This window comes from Cetorhinus maximus, chromosome 19 (assembly GCF_964194155.1).
Source record: "Cetorhinus maximus chromosome 19, sCetMax3.hap1.1, whole genome shotgun sequence".
Lineage (NCBI taxonomy): Eukaryota > Metazoa > Chordata > Chondrichthyes > Lamniformes > Cetorhinidae > Cetorhinus > Cetorhinus maximus.
The window spans coordinates 84,451,583-84,475,132 of NC_135897.1; the positions used below are offsets into that span (position 1 = coordinate 84,451,583).

General features: G+C 42.2%; 3 protein-coding genes across 3 annotated transcripts in view; 1 reads left to right on the forward strand and 2 right to left on the reverse strand.

The window, feature by feature from the left end:
- Positions 1 to 23,550, forward strand: part of LOC144693984 (mediator of RNA polymerase II transcription subunit 12-like protein) — a 590,784-nt gene that overhangs the window by 303,394 nt on the left and 263,840 nt on the right. The window lies entirely within an intron of this gene.
- Positions 5,456 to 10,749, reverse strand: LOC144693995 (P2Y purinoceptor 14-like). The gene is made up of 2 exons (XM_078564282.1): positions 10,176 to 10,749; positions 5,456 to 7,330 (listed from the first exon to the last, which is right to left on the reverse strand). Exon 2 carries the CDS (start codon positions 7,313 to 7,315, stop codon positions 6,377 to 6,379), a length of 939 nt encoding a protein of 312 aa, XP_078420408.1. The 5' UTR covers positions 7,316 to 7,330; positions 10,176 to 10,749; the 3' UTR covers positions 5,456 to 6,376.
- On the reverse strand, positions 15,183 to 16,301 carry LOC144694274 (P2Y purinoceptor 14-like). The gene is given in 1 exon segment (XM_078564612.1): positions 15,183 to 16,301. A coding segment is annotated over 1 exon segment (1,098 nt). The 5' UTR covers positions 16,281 to 16,301.

Consider the following 23,550-nt stretch of genomic DNA (forward strand, 5'->3'; position numbering starts at 1 on the left):
TCTCACAGGTACCATAGCGAAGCCTTTTACTTTTATGGCTTTCCCCATGTAAGTCTTCAACTGGGCAGAAGTTCTCTCCAGGCTTAAGGGTTGGGTACCTTCTCTTAGGTACTGAAATGTGTGCTCACCCATCACTGTGGCTGATGCCCCTGTATCTACCTCCATAACTAGAGGCTTCCCATTTACGTGGAACAAAGAACAAAGAAAAGTACAGCACAGGAACAGGACCTTCGGCCCTCCAAGCCTGTGCCGATCATATTGCCCGTCAACTAAAACATTTTGCACTTCTGGGGTCTGTATCCCTGTATTCCCATCCTATTCATGTACTTGTCGAGCTGCCTCTTAAACACCACTATCGTACCTGCTTCCACCACCTCCTCTGGCAGCGAATTCCAGACACTCACTACCCTCTGCGTAAAAAACTTGCCCCGCACATCTCCTCTATAGTTTTCTCCTCTCACCTTAAATCTATGTCCCCTAGTAATTGACTCTTCCACCCTGGGAAAAAGCTTCTGACTATCTACTCTGTCCATGCCACGCATAATTTTGTAAACTTCTATCAAGTCGCCCCTCAATCTCCGTCACTCTAGTGAGAACAATCCGAGTTTCTCCAACCTCTCCTCATAGCTAATAACCTCCAGACCAGGCAGCATCCTGGTAAACCTCCTCTGCACCCTCTCCAATGCCTCCATATCCTTCTGGTAATGTGGTGACCAGAATTGCAAGCAATATTCCAAGTGTGGCCTAACCAAGGTTCTATACATCTGCAGCATGACTTCCCAGCTTTTATACTCAATACCCCTGCCAATGAAGGCAAGCATGTCATATGCCTTCCTGACTACCTTATCCACCTGCGTTGCCACTTTCAGTGACCTGTGGACCTGTACACCCAGATCCCTCTGCCCGTCGATGCGCTTAAGGGTTCTACCATTCCTGCCTGTATTAAACCTTCCAAAATGCATTACCTCGCATTTGTCCGGATTAAACTCCATCTGCCATTTCTCCGCTCAAGTCTCCAACCGATCTATGTCCTGTTGTATCCTTTGACAATCCTCTTCACTATCTGCAACTCCTCCAACCTTAGTGTCGTCTGCAAACTTACTAGTTAGCCCAGTTACATTTTCCTCCAAATCATTTATGTATACTACAAACAGCGAAGGTCCCAGCACTGATCCCTGCGGAACTCCACTAGTCACAGCTCTCCATTCAGAAAAGCACCCTTCCACTGCTACCCTCTGTCTTCTATGACCAAGCCAATTCTGTATCCATCTTGCCAGCTCACCTCTGATCCCGTGCTACTTTACTTTCTGTACCAGTCTGCCATGAGGGACCTTGTCAAAGGCCTTACTGAAATCCATGTATATAACATTCACTGCCCTTCCATCGTCGATCATCTTTGTCACTTCCTAGAAAAAACTCGATCGAGTTAGTGAGACACGACCTCCCCTTCACAAAACCATGCTGCCTCTCACTAATACGCCTGTTTGCTTCCAAATGGTAGTAAATCCTGTCACGAAGAATCTTCTCCAATAATTTCCCCACCACTGACGTAAGGATCGCCGGCCTGTAATTTCTTGGATTATCCCTGCTACCCTTCTTAAACAATGGAACAACATTGGCCATTCTCCAGTCCTCTGGGACCTCACCCGTAGCCAGTGAGGATACAAAGATTTCTGTCAAGGCCCCAGCAATCTCCTTCCTTGCCTCCCTCTGTACTTTGGGATAGATCCCATCTGGCCCTGGGGACTTATCCACCTTAATATTCTTCAAGACGCCTAACACCTCTTTTTTGATCTCAACGTGATCCAGGCTATCTACACACTCTTCCCTAGACAAATCGACCGCTAAGTCCTTCTCTTTGGTGAATACTATTCATTTAGTATCTCTCCCATTTCTTCTGGCTCCACACACAGATTCCCACCTCTGTCCCTGAGTGGGCCTACCCTTTCCCTGGCTACCCTCTTGCTTTTTACATATGTATAAAAGGCCTTGGGATTTTCCTTAATCCTGGTTGCCAGTGACTTTTCATGACCCCTTTTAGCCCTCCTGACTCCTTGCTTAAGTTTCTTCCTACTTTCTTTATATTCTCCATGGGCTTCATCTGTTCCCAGCCTTCTTGCCCTTACGAATGCTTCCCTTTTCTTTTTGACTGATCTCACAATATCCTTCGTTATCCAAGGTTCCTGAAACTTGCCATGCTTATCCTTCATCCTAGCAGGAACATGCCGGTCCTGAATTCTTATCAACTGACATTTGAAAGCCCCCCACATGTCAGTTGTTGATTTGCCCTCAAACATCTGCCTCCAGTCTAGATTCCTCAGTTCCTGCCTAATATTGTTATAATTAGCCTTCCCCCAATTAAGCACCTTAACCCGAGGACTCCTGTTATCCTTATCCACCAGTACCTTGAAACTTGGAGTGTGATAGTAATAGGGGTTTCCCTTGACTGCTTGAAGATTAAAAAGAGAGTGAATGTCAGAATCAGTTATTTCCGGCTCTTTCACGTTATATACTTCGAACATCTTTGCTGGCTGGTTACTTGGCAGTCTGGACTTAACTCTGTACTGCTTTGTCAAATGTCCTATTTTGCGACAGTAATAGCACTCGGCCTACATGTTTCAGGAGTGTGGTTCCCCCACATTGGTAACATTTCAACTTCAGGATCGCTGTCTGCCTCTGGTATTTTTTTTTGATTTCTGGGTGATTGGGAATGATTCCTGTTTCGTGGTTGTCTGCGGTTTTGGTGCCGTACCTGGCTGCTGTTTCCCACCCTAACTGGTGAATGGCGCCATTTTGCAAGCTCTGTAGCTCCTGCGAATCTTTTTAAGTGCTTTCCACGGCCAGCGCTACCTCCATTGCTTGTTAAAAGTTTATACCAACTTCTGCCAGCAATCAATGCTGAATGGCGTTGTTGCACACGCCACAAACTAACCAATCCCGTAGCATGTCATTCAAGGTCTCTCCAAAATCACAATGCTCTGACAACTGCTTCAACTTAGCCATGTAAGTTGTGATCGATTCACCTGGGGCACCTACCTTTGTATTAAATTTGAATCTTTGCATAGTGACTGATGTTTTGGGCTGAAAATGGCCCTTCACTAAATCCACGAGCTCACTGAATGATTTGCAGTCGGGCGCGCTTGGGGCTGTGAGACTGCAGATCAGATTGTAAGTTTGACTCCCACAGATGCTGAAGAGAATTGCTTTGCACATTGCCTCCTCCCCTATTTTGTTGGCATGGAAATAAAGCCCGAGGAGCTCAATGCATTGACTTCAGTCCTCCACGGAGGCGTCAAACGTGTTGATCCTCCCAAAGAAAGGCATCCTGGTGAGTATATATATTTTTCCTTCTTTAAAATGAGATACTCACAGTTGTTGGGCAAGAGGCAGTGCCAGGATCATTTATCCTCATCGCCAGATGTAGGGATGTACAACTGAGAGGCTTCTTTAGCTGAAAGACGAGCTTTATTTACAGAGCTGCTGGATTAGTTGCAGGCCTCTTGCAAGGCTACAATACACTTTCTAGACTAGGAAAATTCCATCCCTTATAAACTTCCCTGTGCTCGGTGCTGATTGGCGGTTCTGACCAGGTGACCCTTACTCAGGCTGACCTTAAAGCAACAATCATCACAGGAAATAAGAAGCTTGAAGCAGTAGAATGCAGCTGTCAGATTGTTTTAAAAAAAGGCAGCTGATGTCCATTATCTAGTCCAGTCCCATGCCAGTGGGGAAATAGCCTGTGAAGTTGTCTCATCACATGAACTGCAGTGGTCCAAGGGGCCAACTTTTCCAGGGTAATGAGGCATGGGCAATAAATGATGGCCTGGCTAGGGTCACTGACCCTTCCAAACCTGTGTGACCTTTGCTACCTAGAAGGACAAAGGCAGAAGGCGCATGGGATCACCACCACCTGCAAGTTCCTCTCCAAACCACACACCCATCCTGACTTGGAAATATATGCCCTTCCTTTGCTGTCACTGGGTCAAAATCCTGGAAGCCCCTTCTTAACAGCACTGTGAGTGTACCTACACCAATTGAACCGCAGTGGTTCAAGGTGAGCCACCTTCTCAAGGGCAGTTAAGGATGAGCAACAATTGTCAGCCTTGCCAGCGACACCCTCATCCCAGGAAAGAATAAAAATCCCAAGAGGCTGAAAATTGGGATGACAGATGTGATGATAACCCAATAGGGTACTTCTCATAAATTAGCATTTATTTGAATCTCTAAGTACAGCATTGAAGGAATATGTTAGCAACAGCAATAAAACATTAAAGCATTTGAATAAACCTTAGGAGTTTCTTGTGCATTTTAATGCTGTTGAATGTTGTTGCATTTCTCCTGAATCTCACCAGATTGAGATTCCAGGGAGTCCAGCAGCTGTCTGGTACTTGGTCACTTGTGAGGCTAGAAGCTAGAGAGTAGATAGACTATTCATTACAGAAGGCATCATTTGACTTTTATTCAGACTGCTTCCATTCCTGGCCCAGAATTATACCTTCCATGAGATCAGCGAACTCAGCATAGACCAAGAATTGACCCTGTGATCATTTTCAGTTTCACAGACCCTTGTGTGCAACACTAGTTTACTCAGTGAAGCAACAGGGAAACTGCACTTCTGTGCTTTGCTATTTCATTTGCTACAAAAAGTTTAAGGAAAACAATCTGGTGTTATTTCTGTGTACAGCATTTTGTTATTTTACATTCGGTCACAAAATTGAAACTCGTATTCAGGGTGATAGTCTGTCTACCCTCACCATTGCTGTTCAGCTATGTGGAAGACATGACAAAAGAAGCACAAGATGAAGTACAGAAAGGTGTCGATGTAGGAGGTCGCTTGGTGAAGTTAGTGAGATTTGCAGATGATCAGGTCCAAGTGGCTAGCACATCAGAAGATCTACAGATAGACAGAATGAAGTGTTAAAAGCTTACGGAATGGAAATTAATGTAAAAAAGACAAAGTTATGAAGATTAGGAGAAATAATGGCAGGAAAGCAGAGGTCAAGATAAATGATCAACAGCTGGACCAGGTTTCACAATTTAAGTATCTGGGAAGCATCTCGTCAGAAGTTGGTTACTGCCAGAAAGAAATCAGAGCCAGAATAGCAATAGCAAATAATGCATTCTACAAACATAAAGAATTGCACAGCATAAGGATTGAGTAGAGATGTTAAGAAAAGAAGACCTGCTCTGTGATTTGGAGAAATCAGCAGAGGACCTACGCGGACCACTATTAGCTTGGAATTTGCTATCAGTAGCCAAGGAATCGCTGTTCAATGAATTTACAATTGCCCACAGGCTTTGAATGGGGTTTTAATGCAGCAGCTTAGGGTAATCATTTTTGACACAGCGCTGTTGATGGGGGATCTGGGACCTGTGTGAAGAGGGAGAGCAACAACGCTTCAAGCAATTCGATTTAAGAATTCTTACTGAAACATGCAGAGTCTAAGGAAGGAAGTTCGAGTTAGAATATTTAATTCAATGTGAAATTATTTACAGAAAGCAAAATAAGCCAGTGCATCACATAAAAGGAAATCGTCCAGACATGCTGAGATGGGAGTCTGTTCAATTTTCTGTCCAGATCCGCATCCCCTTCACTCCATTCTGCTGCAAGAGGAAGGTTAGTAAGGAGTGGCCTGCGGAATGTGACTGCTGAGTAAAACAAAAAAGGAAAATTATAATGTCTTAACATCAATGTAGGAGCTAAGAATAGAAAACAAGCAGCTGTCCCATTAATATCTGGGGTGTTTAAATATAGGTCAAAGTTTATTGCTACTGAAGAATGTTTATGAGAAGCATTAATCAGCAATGTGATTCGTTGCTTCCATCATTACTTTAGATGTCAGTAAATGTGCAGTCAGCATCCCCCAGTGTCACAATAGAAGAAAATACAGGTAGTCAGACAGTGCTTTGTGGCCTTTATAAAGTAATAGGTTTTTCACAGCGGACTGTGTCTGGATTATGGATGTACATGTGTTCTCACCCATGTTTCAGTTTAGGAAAAGGGTTAGTGGGCAAACATATGGTGCCCAATCTTGCTGGAAAATTAATGGTGTGATAACGGTCCACTGTTATTAATGTGCAAATTGGCAAGTCCAGGGATTAAGAGAGAGAGACTGAGAATTGCAAATTTCCCAAATTTTCGGGTTGATTTACGTCGCTTGGACGTTTGCTTTGTGTGACCAGTCACTTGGGTAGGTTTTTGAAACTGCTCCTGCTGTCTCTCCAATATGGAGCAGTCAAGGGCTTGACAAGGGCATTTGTAGTAAAATTTAATGATTTGGCCGAGGGAACCAGTAGGTACTTGGAGGTGATTGCCTTGTTAGAGCTGGATGGTTAAGTGCACATATCATTTGGCAGTGAATTCCAGTGTCTTCACTTAAGACATTTCTATTTCGAGATCTTGTTTTACTCGGATCCTTTTAAACAGCAGCTTGGTGAATAACTTGCAGAGCAAGAAATAGATGATTGGGTCAAGGCAAACATTAAATGCACACAGAAACTGAGAGATCTCCTTTGCATAATACAGTGCGAATGTTGCACAATTTCCCTGATCACGGATTTTATCATTGACGAGTCTGACAACATGGTAAGGCACAAAGCAGATGATGAAGACTCCCATGATGCTGAATATGTTACGATTTGCTTTCTTTTTCACGTTGCTGGAGTCCTTTTGGAATTTTTGATCGGACCAGTATATTTTTTTTAAGATGGCTGAATAACACACAATGAGGAGGACAAAAGTGATCCAGAAAATAGCTCCGCATTTTATAATGACGAATTTGTGCCAATTTTTACCGAGCTGGTTTTTCAGCTGATGACACTGTGCTGCAGTTTCCTTTGTGGGTGTCTTGTTTGTCCAAATGATGCTGGGCAGCGCAGAGCCTATCATTAAGACCCAACAGCCTGCACTAATGACCTTGGCAAAGATGACCTTTTGCACCATGAGGTTTCTCATGGGCCACACTATCTTCAGATACCTGTCGAAACTGATCAGGCCGAGGAACATTATGCTCAGGTACATGCTGCTATAGAAGAGCACGAGAGTGTAACGACACGCAAATGCTTTCAGCTGCCAGGGTCCAAGACTTGAGTCAGACAGGATTTTAAAAGGAAGTGTGATGAGCATCATCACATCAGCGGTGACGATATTCTTGAGATAAACCACAAAGCTGGATTGATTTGGAATGTGACAGAAGATCCAGGCGGCCAGTGCATTCAGCAGTAACCCTCCAATAAAAACCGAGAAATACAAAATTGGGAGAGTCAGCTTTGTCGCTGCAGTGTTCGTAAAGTCTGTGCAGTTGCTTGCGTTCATTTCTGTATTTTTATTCTGAAAAACAAATTTATTATTGTTTAGGCCAAGCATTTTATAAACAATGTTTGAAAGTGAATTGTTTTAATTAGGATTCTACTGTTTGTATATAGGCAAACAGGATTTTAAATAATTCATTTCTGGGATGCGGGTGTCGCTGGCTAGGCCAGAATTTATTGCCCATCCCTAATTGCTCTTGGTGGTGAGCTGCTATCTTGATGCGCTGCAGTCCATGTCGTGTAGGTACACACACAGTGCTATTAGGGAGGGAGTTCCAGAATTTTGACCCAGTGATGGTGAAGGAACAGCAATATAGTTCTAAGTCAGGATGGTGAGAGGCTTTGAACTTCCAGGTGATGGTATTTAGGAATAGAAATTCCGTTTGGATCAACGAGTCTGCCTGATTTGAATGCATCATACCCCCTTTCTCTTTATAGCCCTCACTCCTCTCTACTATCCAGAAACACACCTATTGCATTATTTTATGCAAGTCTAGCTTTCAAATATTCAATTGCGTGCCATAATTGTTGAATAACTGAAAGCAATCACTTCTGTCCAGATTTAATTTCACGTCACCTATTGAGCATCATCTTTCCATCAGTTTTTTTTAATGCTTTGCATTTCTAAAGCCTAGAATGAACTACTCTCTAGTAATGAACCGGAGATTAATTTGTGGTGTCTGGGCCCTGACCATGTGATAAAACAGATTGGTAAAAGTCTTTTTGCAAGGTAAGCTAGAATTGTACTTCAATGGAGTTTTGTTAGTCTTGGAGGGAGAAAAATAAAGACTTGCATTTTTATGTGGCATCTTTCATGACCTCAGGGGATCTGGAAGCATTTTACAGGCAATAGAGTGCTTTTCTTTTGAAGCGAAGTGATGGCTGTAGTATTCTACACTTTAATATTTTGTTCTGTTGAAAGTTCATTAAATCCTTGATCCAAGGGTTGTTTCAGAGCTGTGCATTTCAGGGAATGTTTCCTGGTATTTCTGACCAGCCAATTAATGTGGAAGGCAGTTTGACATGTCAAAAATAAAATGAAGCCTTTTAAAATATTTTTGCATATCTTGTAAAGTAACCGACTGGAAAGGAGACAACAGTTGCCGCTGGACCACTTGCACATTGACCTCTCTTGAAGCACGTTATGTGGATATGCCAAATTATCAGTGATTCAAATTACAGGAACTTCAATTGATAGCAATTCTTGCTTGCAAAAGGAGAAATGTATTGATGCACCAGTAAACTCCATAGTTACTGCTACATAATGCTACTTAAATATTGAGTCTATTTGAATATCCATTTGCAAAGCAATGCACCATTATTTATGGGATCCTGATGTGTAAAAATGTTGACTGATGTAGCCAATGCTCTTCCAATGTAACCATTGTCTTCGAAGCTCTTTGAGGAGGTTCAGATATGTGACATAAGATGTTTTATTTCAGTGCCGAGAGAAACCTTGTTACTTTGAGGGGTCTGATTTCATTACACGTTTCCCACAATGCCACTGACTGCAGGAAAGTATTTTTTTTTGAATATCTCCATTTTTAAAATCAAATTGAAAGCCATTTTTAAAAATATTCGGGTTCACGTAACAAATTCTGACCCTGGCATTTCCTTTTTGATATCATTGTATCAGTTAGATCACAGCCTTTGTTAGGTTTTGGTGCTGCTGTGCTAGAATCCTACAGAGGGCACTGTTTTCTCATCATTGATGTAACTAGCAAACCCCAATTTGTCAAGGCTATCGTGAAGGTTTTTTTTATGTTAACCACTTGTTAACCTTTATGTGAGTGCCTCATGCCAAAAATATGTTGATCCTCAAGGATATAAACCAGCGGATCTGGAAATATGAACATATCAAGTATTTTTTTATTTGCTGGAAAACCCAAGGAAAAGTATTTACTAAGTACAAATAAATGCTAAAAGTATGAAAAGAGTAGTGTTGCAATGGACTGGCGAGTCTAAGAACATGCAAATGTGTGATCACTCAAGATAATTCAGCAAAGAAACTCTGAGGAATGGGCATTGTGCTTTACTGGCATTCCAGCCTATTGCACCATTGTGTCGTTTGTTTCTCTATCGCTCTTCCTCCCTGTCCACTCCTTGCGGAATCTCTGGTCCAATTCTCAGGTCGGAATGTTTGTCCAGTATCCCGGGTTCTTCCCCTCGCCCCCTTCTTGCCCCTCCCTAGTTCAGGGACATCTGGCTAGTTATGGAACCTGTAGCTCGCAGCAGCTGAGTACTCCACACAGCCTGTCTTTCGATCCTTCATTTTCCAGGCACTTTGTGGCTCAGTTGTTCACCCCCATAACCAGGAGAGCCCAAGAGCCATGTTACACATCATCAAATGTCAAAATAGAGTTAAATGGCAAAACCCCACAGACCTATCTTGGTTTCTTTACATGAAGAATTTATCTGGACTTGTGTCCTTACGCCTTCCCTATTCCCAGACTGAAATTGCAGTTTGATTGCCAGCTCATTCCTGTTTTAGTTTATTGGGCACAACTGCTTTCTAATTTGAAATTTTGCTACTAGCTTTTCAAACCACAGAAGGGCATTATTCAACCACATTCCTACATAGAGCATCAGAACATGGAACTAGACCCTTGCGTCTGACATTCAGTCCTTCAATATTTTTCTAGTCAGCATGTTTTTGGTTTGCGACGAAGGATTCTACTCTGAATATTAACCTGCCTTTGTCTTTCAAATGTTGACTGATCTCTGTAATGTCAACATGTTATTATACATTTACTAATTTCTTTCTCCTCATAAACTTGGTGTTATACTCTTGCAATGATACAAATCACAACATCCCTTGTTTTCTCAACTTACACAGAGAGAAAAAAATGCAAATGAGAACTTACTTTGGATCAGCTGCAGATCTTGATGTTTTCTGTAAACCTTCACAGATGATGATCCTTTTGACAATTTCCTTGGCATGCACTTCTAACACCAAATAAATCCAAAGCTGCTGAAGTTGAAGCTTAAATAAAAGGAAGAAAGATTATTGTACAGCCCAAAGCCATTGCATAAATTTGCTGGTTGGTGGAGTAACTGAAAAAGTGTAAGCAGATGGTAGATGACAACCGTCTATCAAACTGGTGTGGTAGGTGGGGTTGCTGTTCCTCAGATGTCACACTTTTCAGGAAGTTACGACTTGCTTTATAATCTTAAACAGGGCAGTTTCTAGAACGTGTTGTCAATTGTCAACACCAGTTTGATGCCCAGTTCGTAGCTATTGGCGCTCAGTGCCCCCTATATGTAGCTCTTGGGCTCTTTGTCAAACTTTCCTTTGGATATCATGGATGGACCTTGTACAAATGGGGGACTTCCAATGAGTTGCTAATTAAATCTTGGGGATTGTTTTCCAAGTGGGGAAAAAAGTGTCAGGTAGAATTACTCCTAACTTTCTGTTTGCGCACTTTCTCGCTTGGAGGATTTCAAAGACTAGACCAAGGTTAAGCTGTAGGAAACATCTTTCACAACCTGCACTGTGCTTTGCAGCCAATGAAACGCTTTTGCAATCTAGTCACTATTGCAGTGCGGGAAATGAGGCAGTCAGTTTTCACACAGGAAGCTGCACTTTGTGATTGTGACCCGATAATTTGTTTTTCAGTTATGTTGTTTGAAGGATAGATATTGACCAAGACATTGGGGATAAATCCCATACTCTTTTTCTTAAATGTAGTGCCTGAGAGAGTAGGGTAGGCCTTGGTTTAACATCTCATCCTAAAAGCGGCACCTCTGACAGTGCAGTGTTCCCTCAGTACTGGCACTAGAATGTCATGTTGGCTTATTTTCTCAAGCCTCTGGAGTGGGACTTCATGCCACTACTGTTTGTCTGAGGCAAGAATGCTACCAGCTGAGTTATGGCTGATGGGTTAGCAATGGGAACACTGAAGAAAGATGAAGGGGGAAAAGATTTGTCTTCCCCTTTTGTATCTGCAGAATAGGAAATTGGAACATGAAAAGATGATTTCACCAATATCCAGGCAATATCAATTGTTTTCTGAATGGTAAAACTGAGAGGCTTGGTGTAGTTAGAACCATATCTTCAGAAACAGTATTTTCTTTTAAAATTTGAAAGGACATTGCATTTTTGGACATTTTTTTTTAAGAAAGGTCATAAGTTCACCTTGGACTGTGAGCAAGCATGCCTTTTCTAAGACATCACCTGACCTGCATGGCACTTGAGGAGAGCTGTTTGTTTATTTGAACTGCATCACTTTAATTGATGGGGAAAAAACTGTTTTAAAGGCAAAGACCTGGTGATTTCGTGGAAATCACCTGACGGAGGAGCTTCAAGTTCTTAGTTTGTATTTTTGAACTCATTTGGGAATGAACTGAGAAAGTGAAGTTGCCCAACTCACATTCTACTTTCCTTGCCTGAAATAAAGTGGTTATCAGTATCTAGCTAGGAATCCTCATCTCTGTGGAATTTGTCTGCCTTCGGAAACCTGAGCAGCTGAGACGAGAAGGCTTGATCCAGCTCTATTTTTCACCACCGTAGCTCCGTTGGCGAGAACCTCCAAGCATCTGCTGGGACTAATGACCTGTCTTCACATGAGGGAGCTCAGGATCGAGTGACGAAACCCTCCAAACTTTGTCCTTTGTTTTATAAAGTCTTTTCTTCAACTGCCCATCTCTGCAGAGACTCTTTTTGTCTTTTGTTTGTGTGTGTGCGCTTGCGCTGAGGAATTTTAAAAGGGATAGATAATTTGTAATCTGTAAACTATGTGTTAACCAGTTCTTGCAACTTGTTTTAAAAAAAAAGCTTCACTTTATAATAAATTAATTATTGAGTTTATTGAAAGAAGCCCGGTTAAAGTCTCTTTTATTCTTCTGCGTCTGACAATAGTGAAGGTAAATCATTGGCCAATCTGGTGAGTGAATTAAACATTTACACAAATGGTGCGACCTGTGTAGCAGTGGAGCTAGATAAACAGCGCACTCCTCCCATCCCAGTCATAACAGTCATGGACAAATTGAAAGCTGTCAAAAAGATAGAACAATGGAAAGAGAAGAAGCTGCAATTACCACCGACTATTGATGCTCTATTTTGTTCTTTATTCAGGGGGTGTAGTTGGGGCTGGCTATCAATCTAGACACTCTCACCTCAGGAATCAATCTAGGATTAATCTCACGTTGATCCAGAGCTTCCTGAAGCAGCGTACTTGGAAAGTTACACTGAAATATACACCAAACTTCAAATCAGCAAGTTGCGACAATTTTTCCTGAGAATTTCATTATCAAGAGCTGGGATGTGAAAACCAATGTTAAGCTCGAGGAAAACAGTGTAAACAGTTGTCTAAGCAAAGCACCAAACTTGCAACATTTTCCTTCTTTGGGTCCCTGATGAAAATTAAAGTTGAAGCAAGCAAACCATCACTAAGCACTGAATGTTTGAGGAATTTTTAAATGTAAATTATTCTTATGCAATAAAGATGCATTCAGAGATGGAGGAAATTGTCATTGCGGAGAATCGTCAGCAATGCTTCTGGCACGCTGGGGGACTTTTCAAAGTGATATTGGGATTCTGCTTGTGGTAGGCACTGACCAAATAGAGAGAAATTTTAATGAACGGAAACCAGAGCACTATAGATGCTGGGAATGCGAAACTAAATCAAAAACCCTGGAAACACTCAGCAGGTCTGAGAGCATCCCACAGAACTGAGGAAGCATTCCAATACTCGAAATCCAACTTGTGTGTTCTCACCAAATGTTGTCTGAACTATTGCAGGTGTCGAGGATTTTAAATGATGGGGTTTCTGCCTCAGTAACCACTCCATATAATGTGTTCGAATAATCCTGAGCGACAACTTCCCCTTTCATTCTTCTGTTGATAATCCGGACACTATTTCTCATTGTTCCCACTTTTTTGCCAAAGGGGTAACAACCTATCACTATTTACCGTCTCAAAACTCTTGCGAAAGATCGCTACCTCTTCACTGCCATTGTGATTAAAAAAAGGTCCCCATGCTTTGCATATTAAAATGGTATTCTTTGCTGTACATTTTTCCATGACCCCAATGATCTTATTATTGAATGCCCAAACTTGCATGACATATCATCAACTTCATATTTAACATGATTGTTTTATTATTTATAATTTCAGTTACCTTACTATTGACTCTTCTACATGCAATCCAATCTGGTCGTCACACTTTAGGAGGGTTGTGAACATCGTTGAGATGGTGGAGAAGAGATTTACTAGAATGATTGTGGGGATGGGGGGGTGGATTTTAGTTAGAAGGTTAGGTTGGAAAAGCTGGGGCTGTTCTCCTTGGAGCAATTAAGGGGAGATTTGATAGAAGTGTAGAAGATTACAAGATGGGTTTGGATAAGGCAGGCAAGGGAAAACACTGTTCATGTTTGCTGATAGAACAAGGACTAGGGGACAGAGAAAATTATGGCTTTGGGCAAGAGGTGGAGGGGGAATGTGAGGAGGAACTTTCTTACCCAGTGAGTGATAATGACCTGTAACTCGCTGCCTACGAGGATGTTGGAAGCGGAAATAGTCAATGATTTCAAATGGAATTTGGAGGGGCAGTTGCAGGAAATAGACCTGCAAGGCCACAGCGATTGAGCAGCGGGAGTGGTACTGACTAGATTCCTCTGTGGTGAGCTGACATAGACTCGTGCAGCCAATGGACTCTTTCTATGCTGTAAATGATTCTATGACAATCCCATCAATAGATTGTACCCCTGGATGTTTCCGTTGTTGCATTTTACGAAGGACTTTATCTTTGGAAGTCTATTGCTTTCTTGTTTTCTTTAACATAAGTAGTTGTTATCTGGAACTGAGATTAGCATGTAATATTTTCCCAATCATGCTGCTTAAACGTCGCCACCCATGTGACTTGTGAAACTTTGACATTCCGAATTTCCTTGCCCATTCCCTACCCTGAGGAGGGGACACAGTGAGGAGTAAAGAGTGGGAAACACTGAAAGCAGAATGAAACAATGTGCATCTAGATAGTGTTTCACAACTTCTGGATGATTCAAAGCCAGCACTGCACTTTTTAAATTGTGCTCACTGTATCACCCAATTAGCACACACAAAGTCCGACAGCAACAATGTGATTAATGATCAGCTAACCTATTTTTGGTGATATTGTTTGAGGGATAAACATTTACCTTGAAGCAGGAGAACTCCCCTGCTCCTCTTCAGAATGCATTGGAATTATTTGTGTGCACTTGAGAAAGTGGCAGGCCTCATTTTAACATGGAATCACAGCACTGATGGAGGTCATCTGACTTATTGTGTCTGTACCTCTCTGAAAGAGCAATTCACTTGATGCCATGGCTTTTTCCCAAAGCCCTGCAAGTTGTTCTTCTACAGATAGTGTTCCATCTCTGAAAGATGGAACCTCTGCTAGTGCAGCATTCCCTCAGTACTGCTCAGTTTATGTGTTTAAGTCTCTGGCGTGGGGCTTGAACCCACAACCACTGACTCGGGCATAAGTGCTACTGATCCAAGGCTGACGCTTAATAGGTGAGCTGTAGGCTTATCACAGCACTTGGTTTACAGTATCAAAGGCCTGTAGGTGATGCAGATGCAGACAACGCTACATGAGTGGGCCATTTTAAAAATATGTTTTTTGTTTTAGTTTGTGACCATTTACTTATATCCTCATTCACGTTCATCTCTGAACAAGAAAAAAAAAAGAGGCACATTACATTCAGGCTTTGCAGGTTTGTGAAAGTCAAGTACAATCTATTATTGGAAAATTAGCACTTGCTTCTCGAGTAGCTAGAAAATGTCTGAGAGGTATTTCCATGTTGGAAAGCCAGTTGCCTTTAATTTAAGTTCAGATGTTTATGATCGAGCTTGTGCCGACTGTTCAGGGACTTTGTCGTATATAGCGAGCTTAGCTTTTGTAGAAGGAGCGAACGATTTGGCCAAGAGGATTTTTATATCCATGAAGACTTGGGGACTGTGCTTTGTTGCAGCTGGGTGACCAATTGGATGTTTTAGTTGACTGTAATTTCTTGCCTTTTACTTGAGACAATTCCGTTCAGAGGCTTCTTTCTGTTCGCATCTTTTTAAAAAGCAGCCTGGTGAATGACTTGCACAGCAGGATGTAGATAAAAGGGTCAAGGAAAGTGTTAAACGCGCAGAGAAGCTGTGAGACCTCCTTTGCATAGTACAGTGTGTTGTATGTGGTACAGTCTCTCTGATCAGTTCGGCCGTTATCATAGGAGACTCTGATAATCTGGTAAGGCACAAAGCAGATGATGAAGACTCTCATGATGCTGAATATGTTACGATTTGCTTTCTTTTTCACGTTGCTGGAGTCCTTTTGGAAATTTTGATTTGACCAATATATTTTTTTTAAGATGGCTGAATAACACACAATGAGGAGAACAAAAGTGATCCAGAAAATAACTTTGCATTTGAAAACCTTGAAATGGTGCCAAGCCTCACCCAACTTGTTTTTCAACTGATAACACTGTGCTGCGGTTTTCTCTGTAGGGGTCTGGTTTGTCAGAATAATGTTCGGCAGCGCAGAGCCCATCATGAAGACCCAACAACCTGCACTGATGACTTGAGAAAAGATGACCTTTTGCACCATGAGGTTTCTCATGGGCCACACTATCTTCAGATACCTGTCGAAACTGATCAGGCCGAGGAACATTATGCTCAGGTACATGCTGCTATAGAAGAGCACGAGAGTGTAACGACACACAAATGCTTTCAACTGCCAGGGTCCAAGACGTGAATCAGACAGGATTTTAAAAGTAAGTGTGATGAGCATCATCACATCAGTGGTGACGATGTTCTTGAGATAAACCACAAAGCTGGATTGATTTGGAACGTGACAGAAGATCCAGGCGGCCAGTGTGTTCAGCAGTAACCCTCCAATAAAAACCGAGAAATACAAAACTGGAAGGACCACTCTTGTTACTGTGGTGTTCCACAAGTCTTCGCAGTTAGTGATGTTGGGAGAATCTGTGCTCGTGTTCATTTCTGTCTTTTTCAAGGAGAAAACAATTAGAAATTTGGTTACATTTTGACGTAAGATTACGTAGGACATGTGGCACAGAAACAGACCATTCTGCTTACCAGCTCATGCTGGTGTTTATGCTCCACCTGAGCCTTCTCCCATCTTTTCTCACCTGAATTTCCTATCGTAACCGTCTATTCCCTTCTCCCTCAAATGCTTGTGTAGCTTCCCCTTAAATGCACCTATGCTACTCTTCAACCACTCCTCATGGTAGCGAGGTCCATGTTCTTATCACTATTTGGGATGGAATTCTTCTGAATTCCCTTTTGGTTTTCTTGTTGACTCTCTTAAATTTATGGGCTCTAGACATCCCCTCAAGGGAATATTCAGAATTTCCAGAAGGCATTCGATAAGGTGCCATATCTAAGGTTATTGCAGAAAATAAAAGCTCAGGGTGTAGGGGGTATTTAACTGGTATGGAGAGAGATTGGCTAGCTAACAGGAAACAGTAGGCATAAATGGGTCATTTTCTGGTTGGAAAGATGTAATGAGTGGTGTGTGATCGGAATCAGTGCTGGGACCTCAACATTTTACAATTGATATAAATGATGGGACCGTAGGTAAGGTTGCTAAATTTGCTGATGACACAAAGATAGGTAGAAAAGTAAGTTGTGAAGAGGATATAAGGAAGCTATAAAGGGATATAGATAGGTTAGTTCAGTGGGCAAAATTTCGCAAATGGAGTATAATGTGGGAAAATGTGAAATTGTCCATTTTGGCAGGAAGAATTAAAAAGAAGCATATTATCTAAATGGTGAGAGATTGCAGAGCACTGAGATGCAGAGGGATCTGGGTGTCCTCGTGCAAAAATTGCAGAAGGTCAGTATGCAGGTACAGCAGGTAATTAGGCAAGCTAATAGAATGTTATCTCTTATTGCGGGCAGAATTTAATACAAAAGTAGTGAGGTTATGCTTCAGTTATACAGGGCATTGGTGAGACCACATCTGGAGTACTGTGTACAGTATTGGGCTCCTTATTTAAGGAAGGATGTAAATGAATTGGAAGCAGTTCAGAGCAGGTTGCTAGGCTAATACCTGCAATGGGCGGGTTGTCTTATGAGGAAAGGCTGGATAGGCTAGGCTTGTATCCGCTGGAGTTTAGAAGAGTAAGAGGCAATTTGATTGAAACATATAAGATCCTGAGGGATCTTGAAAGGGTGATTTGGAAAGGATCTAATCTACTGGAGTTTTTTGAGGATGTAGCTAGTCGACTAGACAAGGGAGAACCAGTGGATGTGGTGTATTTAGTTTTCAAGAAAGCTTTTAATAAGGTCGCACATCAGAGGCTAGTGGGCAAAATGAAAGCACATGGGATTGGGGTAATATACTGGCATTGATTGAGAATTGGTTGACAGACTGGAAACAGAGAGTGGGAATACATGGGTCTTTTTCCGGGTGGGAGGTGGTGACTAGCGATGTACCGCAGGATCAGTGCTTGGACCCCAACTATTCACGGTATATATAAATGACTTGGATGAGGGAACCAAATGCAATATTTCCAAGTTTGCTGATGACTCAAAGCTGGGCGGGGTTGTGAGGAGGATGCAAGGAGGCTTCACGGCAATTTAGACAAGTTGTGTGTGTGGGCAAACACATGGCAGATGCAGTATAAAGTGGATTAATGTGAAGTTATATGCTTTGGTGTGAAAAACAGAAAGGCAGAGTATTATTTAAATGGCGATATATTGGGAAATGTGGATGCGCAAAGGGATCTGGGTGTCCTTGTACACCAGTCAATGAAAGTAAATAGGCAGGTGCAGGAAGCAGTTAGGAAGGCAAATGGTATGTTGGCCTTCATTGCAAGAGGATTTGAGTTCAGAAGTAGGGATGTCTTACTGCAGTTATACAGGACCTTGGTGAGACCACACATCGAGTATTGCGTACAGTTTTGGTCACCCTACCTAAGAAAGGATATACTTGCCATAGAGGGAATGCAGCGAAGGTTCACTAGGCTGATACCGGGGATGGCAGGACTGTCGTATGAGGAGAGATTGGCTCGACTGGGCCTGTATTCAGTAGAATTTAGAAGAATGAGAGGGGATCTGATTGAAACGTATAAAATTCTAACAGGGCTAGACAGACTGGATGCAGGGAGGGTGCTTCCCCTGGTTGGGGAGTCTAGAACCAGGGACCACAGTCTCAGGACAAGGGGCAGGCCATTTAGGACTGAGATGAGGAAAGATTTCTTCACTCAGAGGCTGGTCAACCTTTGGAATTTTCTACCACACAAGGCTGTGGAGGCCGGGTCACCGAGTATATTCAAGAAAGAAATTGATAAGTATTTAGATATTAGGGCATCAAGGGGTATGGAGAGAAAACGGGAATATGGGGTTGAGTTAGAGGATCAGCCATGATCGTATTGAATGACGGAGCAGGCTTGAAGGGCCGAATGGCCTAGTCCTGCTCCTAGTTTTTATGTTTCTATCTATGTTCCTCCCCTTGTGGGAGAATCTGGAACCAGGGGTCACTGTTTAAAAATAAGGGGTCACCCATTTAAGACAGAGATGAGGAATTTTTTAAATCTGAGGGTTGTGAGTCTTTGGAACTCTCTTCTTCAAAAGGCAGTGGAAGCAGAGTCTTTGAATATTTTGGTCAGAGGTAGTTAGATTCTTGATAAGCAAGGGGGTGAAAGGTTATCAGGGGTAGGCAGAAAGTTACAATCAGATCAGCCATGATCTTATTGAATGGCGGAGCAGGCTCAAGGGGCCGAGTGGCCTACTCCTGCTCCTAATTCATATGTTTGTGTTTTCTCTCATTCCATCAGAGAGTAATATTTTTGTTGTTCTATCTATGACTGATTTGAAACATGATTTCAGAAATGTAGCCTACGAGGAAAAGGATGACTGTGGACGTGTAGTTCAAAAATACTCTACCATTGAGTTTTTTTCTTGGGTCACATCTGTGGGTAGTCATTTGCATTCCTTAGCTCATGAACCAAATCAGTGTATTTCCATGTTATGGTGCCTATCGAAGATTCCTCTGGCTGTATTTGGAGTGCTTGGGTGTTTAAATAGGTGCACTGCCCCTTTAAATTCTTTGGCGCAGAGCCTTTAAGAGTGTTTTAAAGAGGCTGACTTGTGCGTGGTCTGCATGGGGACTTTGGGGGTTGCTTACAGGGAACACTTGACTCTCCTTCGGTCGGACACGGGACTGTTCTCCAACAACTTTCTTTCTCCCTACTTTTCCTGCCAGTTTTCTCCCTCTTGTCCCTCCCGTTTGCTTCCTGTGGGATGTTCTCTCATACTTTATCTACTTCTCAGGTGCGACAACCTTGTCCACTTCTCTTGCTATCACCCCCTCACATCCCCATCCTTGTCCCGAGGTCAGTGGAAACACCTGCGACATTGCATCAGCCGAGAACCAGCATCTCTATGACCAAGATCTTTGTAAATGCAGTTAAGAGGCAATCAGAGCTCAAAATAAGCCTGAATGCAACAACAGCACACTGAAAGAGAACCTATAAATCTATCTCCTCCTTAATTCAGATTCGTGCTGCTCTATGCTTTCTTTGCCTCTTACCTGGACAGGCAAAACTTTATTTTCTCTTGTTGCTTCAATAAAGCAGCAGTTTACTTATCAGATTTTGAAACTCGTTTTTGCTTACGCTTATCCTAATTGATGTCACAAAAATATGTTTCCAACCGCACGGTTGTTACTTTTTACAAGCTCAGAACTGTAGAATTGTTTCCTTGTTTAATCCAAATTTTGTCATCATTGAATGACTTTGTGAGGAATTCTGAAAAGATTTTACCACAACTCCGACCTGCCCTTTTGGAAGCCGACTGACCTCTGTGTTTCCAACACCACTTGGACAGATTTCCAATTTTCGGATTGTGCAGTGTCTTTTGTAACAACAACTTGATTTTCATTTCTATTCACCTGTACTGCGTGCCGGGCAGCAGGCTGAGAAACCTGCGTCCTTAGGTTTTTACAATCTCTCTTATTCTTTGTAGTGTTGGCCATGCACCATTGCAATGACAGCAACGAGCTTACTTTTTTATCTTATTAAATAAAATTGATTAAATAAAATCGAAAATGAGCACTTACTGGGATCGCCTTCAGATTGCAGTCCTTTGCACAATGCTTTCCTGATTGTCCTTTCACAAGCTCTAACTTTTGAAAGTTTACAATTCTCTCGTGAGTAATTCACCCTAAAACTTGGGGGGCTGCTATTGCTTCAATAGAAGGAAGGAGGGCTGAGCCCTTCATTTGAATGTGTGACATTTACTTTGGAGCATGTAGAGTAACTGTGGGGTAAAAAGAGCCAGCAATGTAATTTCACCTTTATCTGATGAGACAGCGCTGATATTTTGGAGGAAGTTACTATTTCCTGTTTTTTAGCCTGTAGAATAATCAGTAACTCAGGTTTTACTGCTTAATTAATATTCAACGTTATTTGTGAGAAAATGGTAGAGCAATGCCAAGTGAGGGGAAGATGTATGGCTAAACTCAAATATCCAGAGCTTGCTGTCCGAGTGGCACCACTCTATCATTGGGCAGAATTTAGCCCTTGGCTGGTGGGCAGGCCCCACCGGCTTGGCGACGGGCAGGCAGCCCAACCCCACCGCCATTTTGAGTGGGCGGGCCTTACGGCCTGCTATGCTATGCGCTTCCTGCGCGGGGGGTGGGGGGGAGGGAATCCCCATCTGTCAAAGTGCGCCTGCGCGCGAAAGAGCGCACTGCCCCCTGAGGCAAAGTCCTGTCTCAGGGAGTTTAGTGAAAGGTAAGTAAAGTCAAAAATATAGAGACATTTTAAAATTATTAATATAACAGACAATGTCACACGAGATGGGACATGTTGATAACAAATGCACGAAATTTATTAAATTTTTACAAAACGGGAAAGAAGCTTCATCCCGGCGGTGGATGAAGTTTCGTTAATAATCTACAGGCCACTGGGGCTCCTGGCCTGCCCGCCAGCCTGAAGGTTGGCCGGGGAGGGCATTTAACTATCTTAATGAGCCTGTCAATGGCCTTAATTGGCCACTGATAAGTCGGCGGGCGGACAGCTGATTTCGCTGTCCGCCTGCCTTCCTTAAGATTTAAATGGCCCCGGATGACGTCGGGGATTCCTCCCGCGTCATTTTCCCCTCGGCGAGCGGGCCCCGCCCCTGAATCACCGAGGGGAAAATCCTGGCCGTTAGCTTTGTGAAGTAGCATCTCACGGTCTCCGTCACTGTCGAAATACATTAAATAGTGTGAAGCGCTGTAATTGAGCGGTGGACGTGACTTAAACTTGCCACAGAAAGTTGAGTCTTGTGAGTTTCAGTTTCAGTGTTCTTTTAAAAATGTTAATGATTGCTCAACAACCTTTCTGCCACTAAAAATTACCTATTCCAAGTGCAGAGTCTCATTTCTTTTGTTGCTGTTGGACATTTTAAAGTGGCCAAATTTTAGATTTTTTTTTTTGCTTTGTCATATTTTTGTGCTCTCAATCCAACCTTTCTTTCCCTTCCTTTATTTCTCTTTCCATACGTGATTTGACATTGAATTCACTCACTTTAATTTACACTTCCTTTTCCATCCTCACACTATTCGTTTCTGAATCCTTCAACCTGATTGGCTAAAGAGACTCACCAGTTCTTTACATGTTCAACCAGGTCCACCATGCCCAGTTTCCCTCACTGAGCCATTACTGGCTCTCACCTTCAGCAGGTTGCCACACCAAAAATGTAGAAACCCAAGCTGTAAATTGGTTTTAACAAACAGGGCACGTTAAGATGCCCTGTATTATGAAACAGCCGATGGTAAATGCTGAGTTGTTCAAATCCCAGAGGGAAACTTGAAACAACCGTCATAACACATTTTTGCAATTTGTATGTTTCGAGGTACAGTGTTTGAATTCAGTAGTAATAGGGCCACTGAGCCTCAAGAGGTTTTTATAAAACTAAATTAAACATTTATTAATACGAGAAAGATTGTAAACCCATACATACGTCTGCAAAATCACTACTATGATAACTACAAAAATCCCCAAATTAATCTGACTCAGTTACACCCCCAGTAAGGCAACAGTAAATCTCATAGATTTAAAGAGACATCTGGCAAAGCACACCCTGGACAGTCACATTCAAAATGAGTTTCTTTCAGCTCTGGGTCCTTGTCAACACCAGCTTGAGGCTTACAGGCTGGAGGCTTCTCACACTTTTTGGATCTTAAAATGCCGCTACCTTACACACATTCTCCTTTATACATATCTTTCTCTTTGAATGTAAATGTCCCTTTGTATGACTAGGCTTTTAACTTGACCTCTTTTAACAATAACATCCTTTCATTCCACCAATTTTATTAGTAAGTAAAGGAAACACATTGCGTGGCATCTTCTAGCTAGGTGTAAGATTTCACCCACAGTCTTGAATGGCTTCTTTTAACAAATGCAAATTTACACTTTATCTTCTCCCCTCCCATCTCAAAAGTACTATACATCAAAGCACCCAGACGAGCTGGCTTTAATCCAGTTAAGCTGGTTTTAATCCAATTAAGACACACACACACACACACACACACACACACACACACATACACACACACCCCAGTAGAACTCTATTTTAAAATAATTTCCAATAACATTATAGACATTAATATCTCTTCATGACACCCTGCTACAGAAACATGTTGGCCCATTGTGAATACAGTTCAAGAGACTGGTGAATTCATCATCCAGGAGATGTGGCAGTGGTATGCAGTGTCTCCCAGTAACACTTGTGCCATTTTGGTAACCCTTTGACTAAGAGGGGAACACAACATTTCAAACGTGGAGCTTCCATTGGGACTTTTATAACAGGGGTTGATACCTAACTTTGCAGCCTGGAAGATAACCTGATGCAGCAGATGGCCCACCCATTGTAGAGACAATGGATTTGTCTCTCCATTAAATTCACAACCGATGAATTACATTTGACCTGGAGTCATTGACACGATGAGCAGGATGTGTGGTCAGCGGTGAGCAGATACACTCCTGATCTTGAAGATAACGTGAGGCGTAGATTTTCCTTTTCCCAGTGGCAGTTTAAACGTGGCACCAAGTCAAGGTGATCTCTGAGCTTCCACCTACAGTGATGTCAGGAGTGGGGTAAGTAACCAATCACATTGAAGTATTCTTGCAGACAGCAAACCAGGAAATAAGCACCACTGAATCCATCACTTTTAATATTAATTTTCAGATAGAGAAATAAATGATTATGATTGGATTTTGATAGAAACAAAAAGAATTAAAATGTTAAAGAAGTCA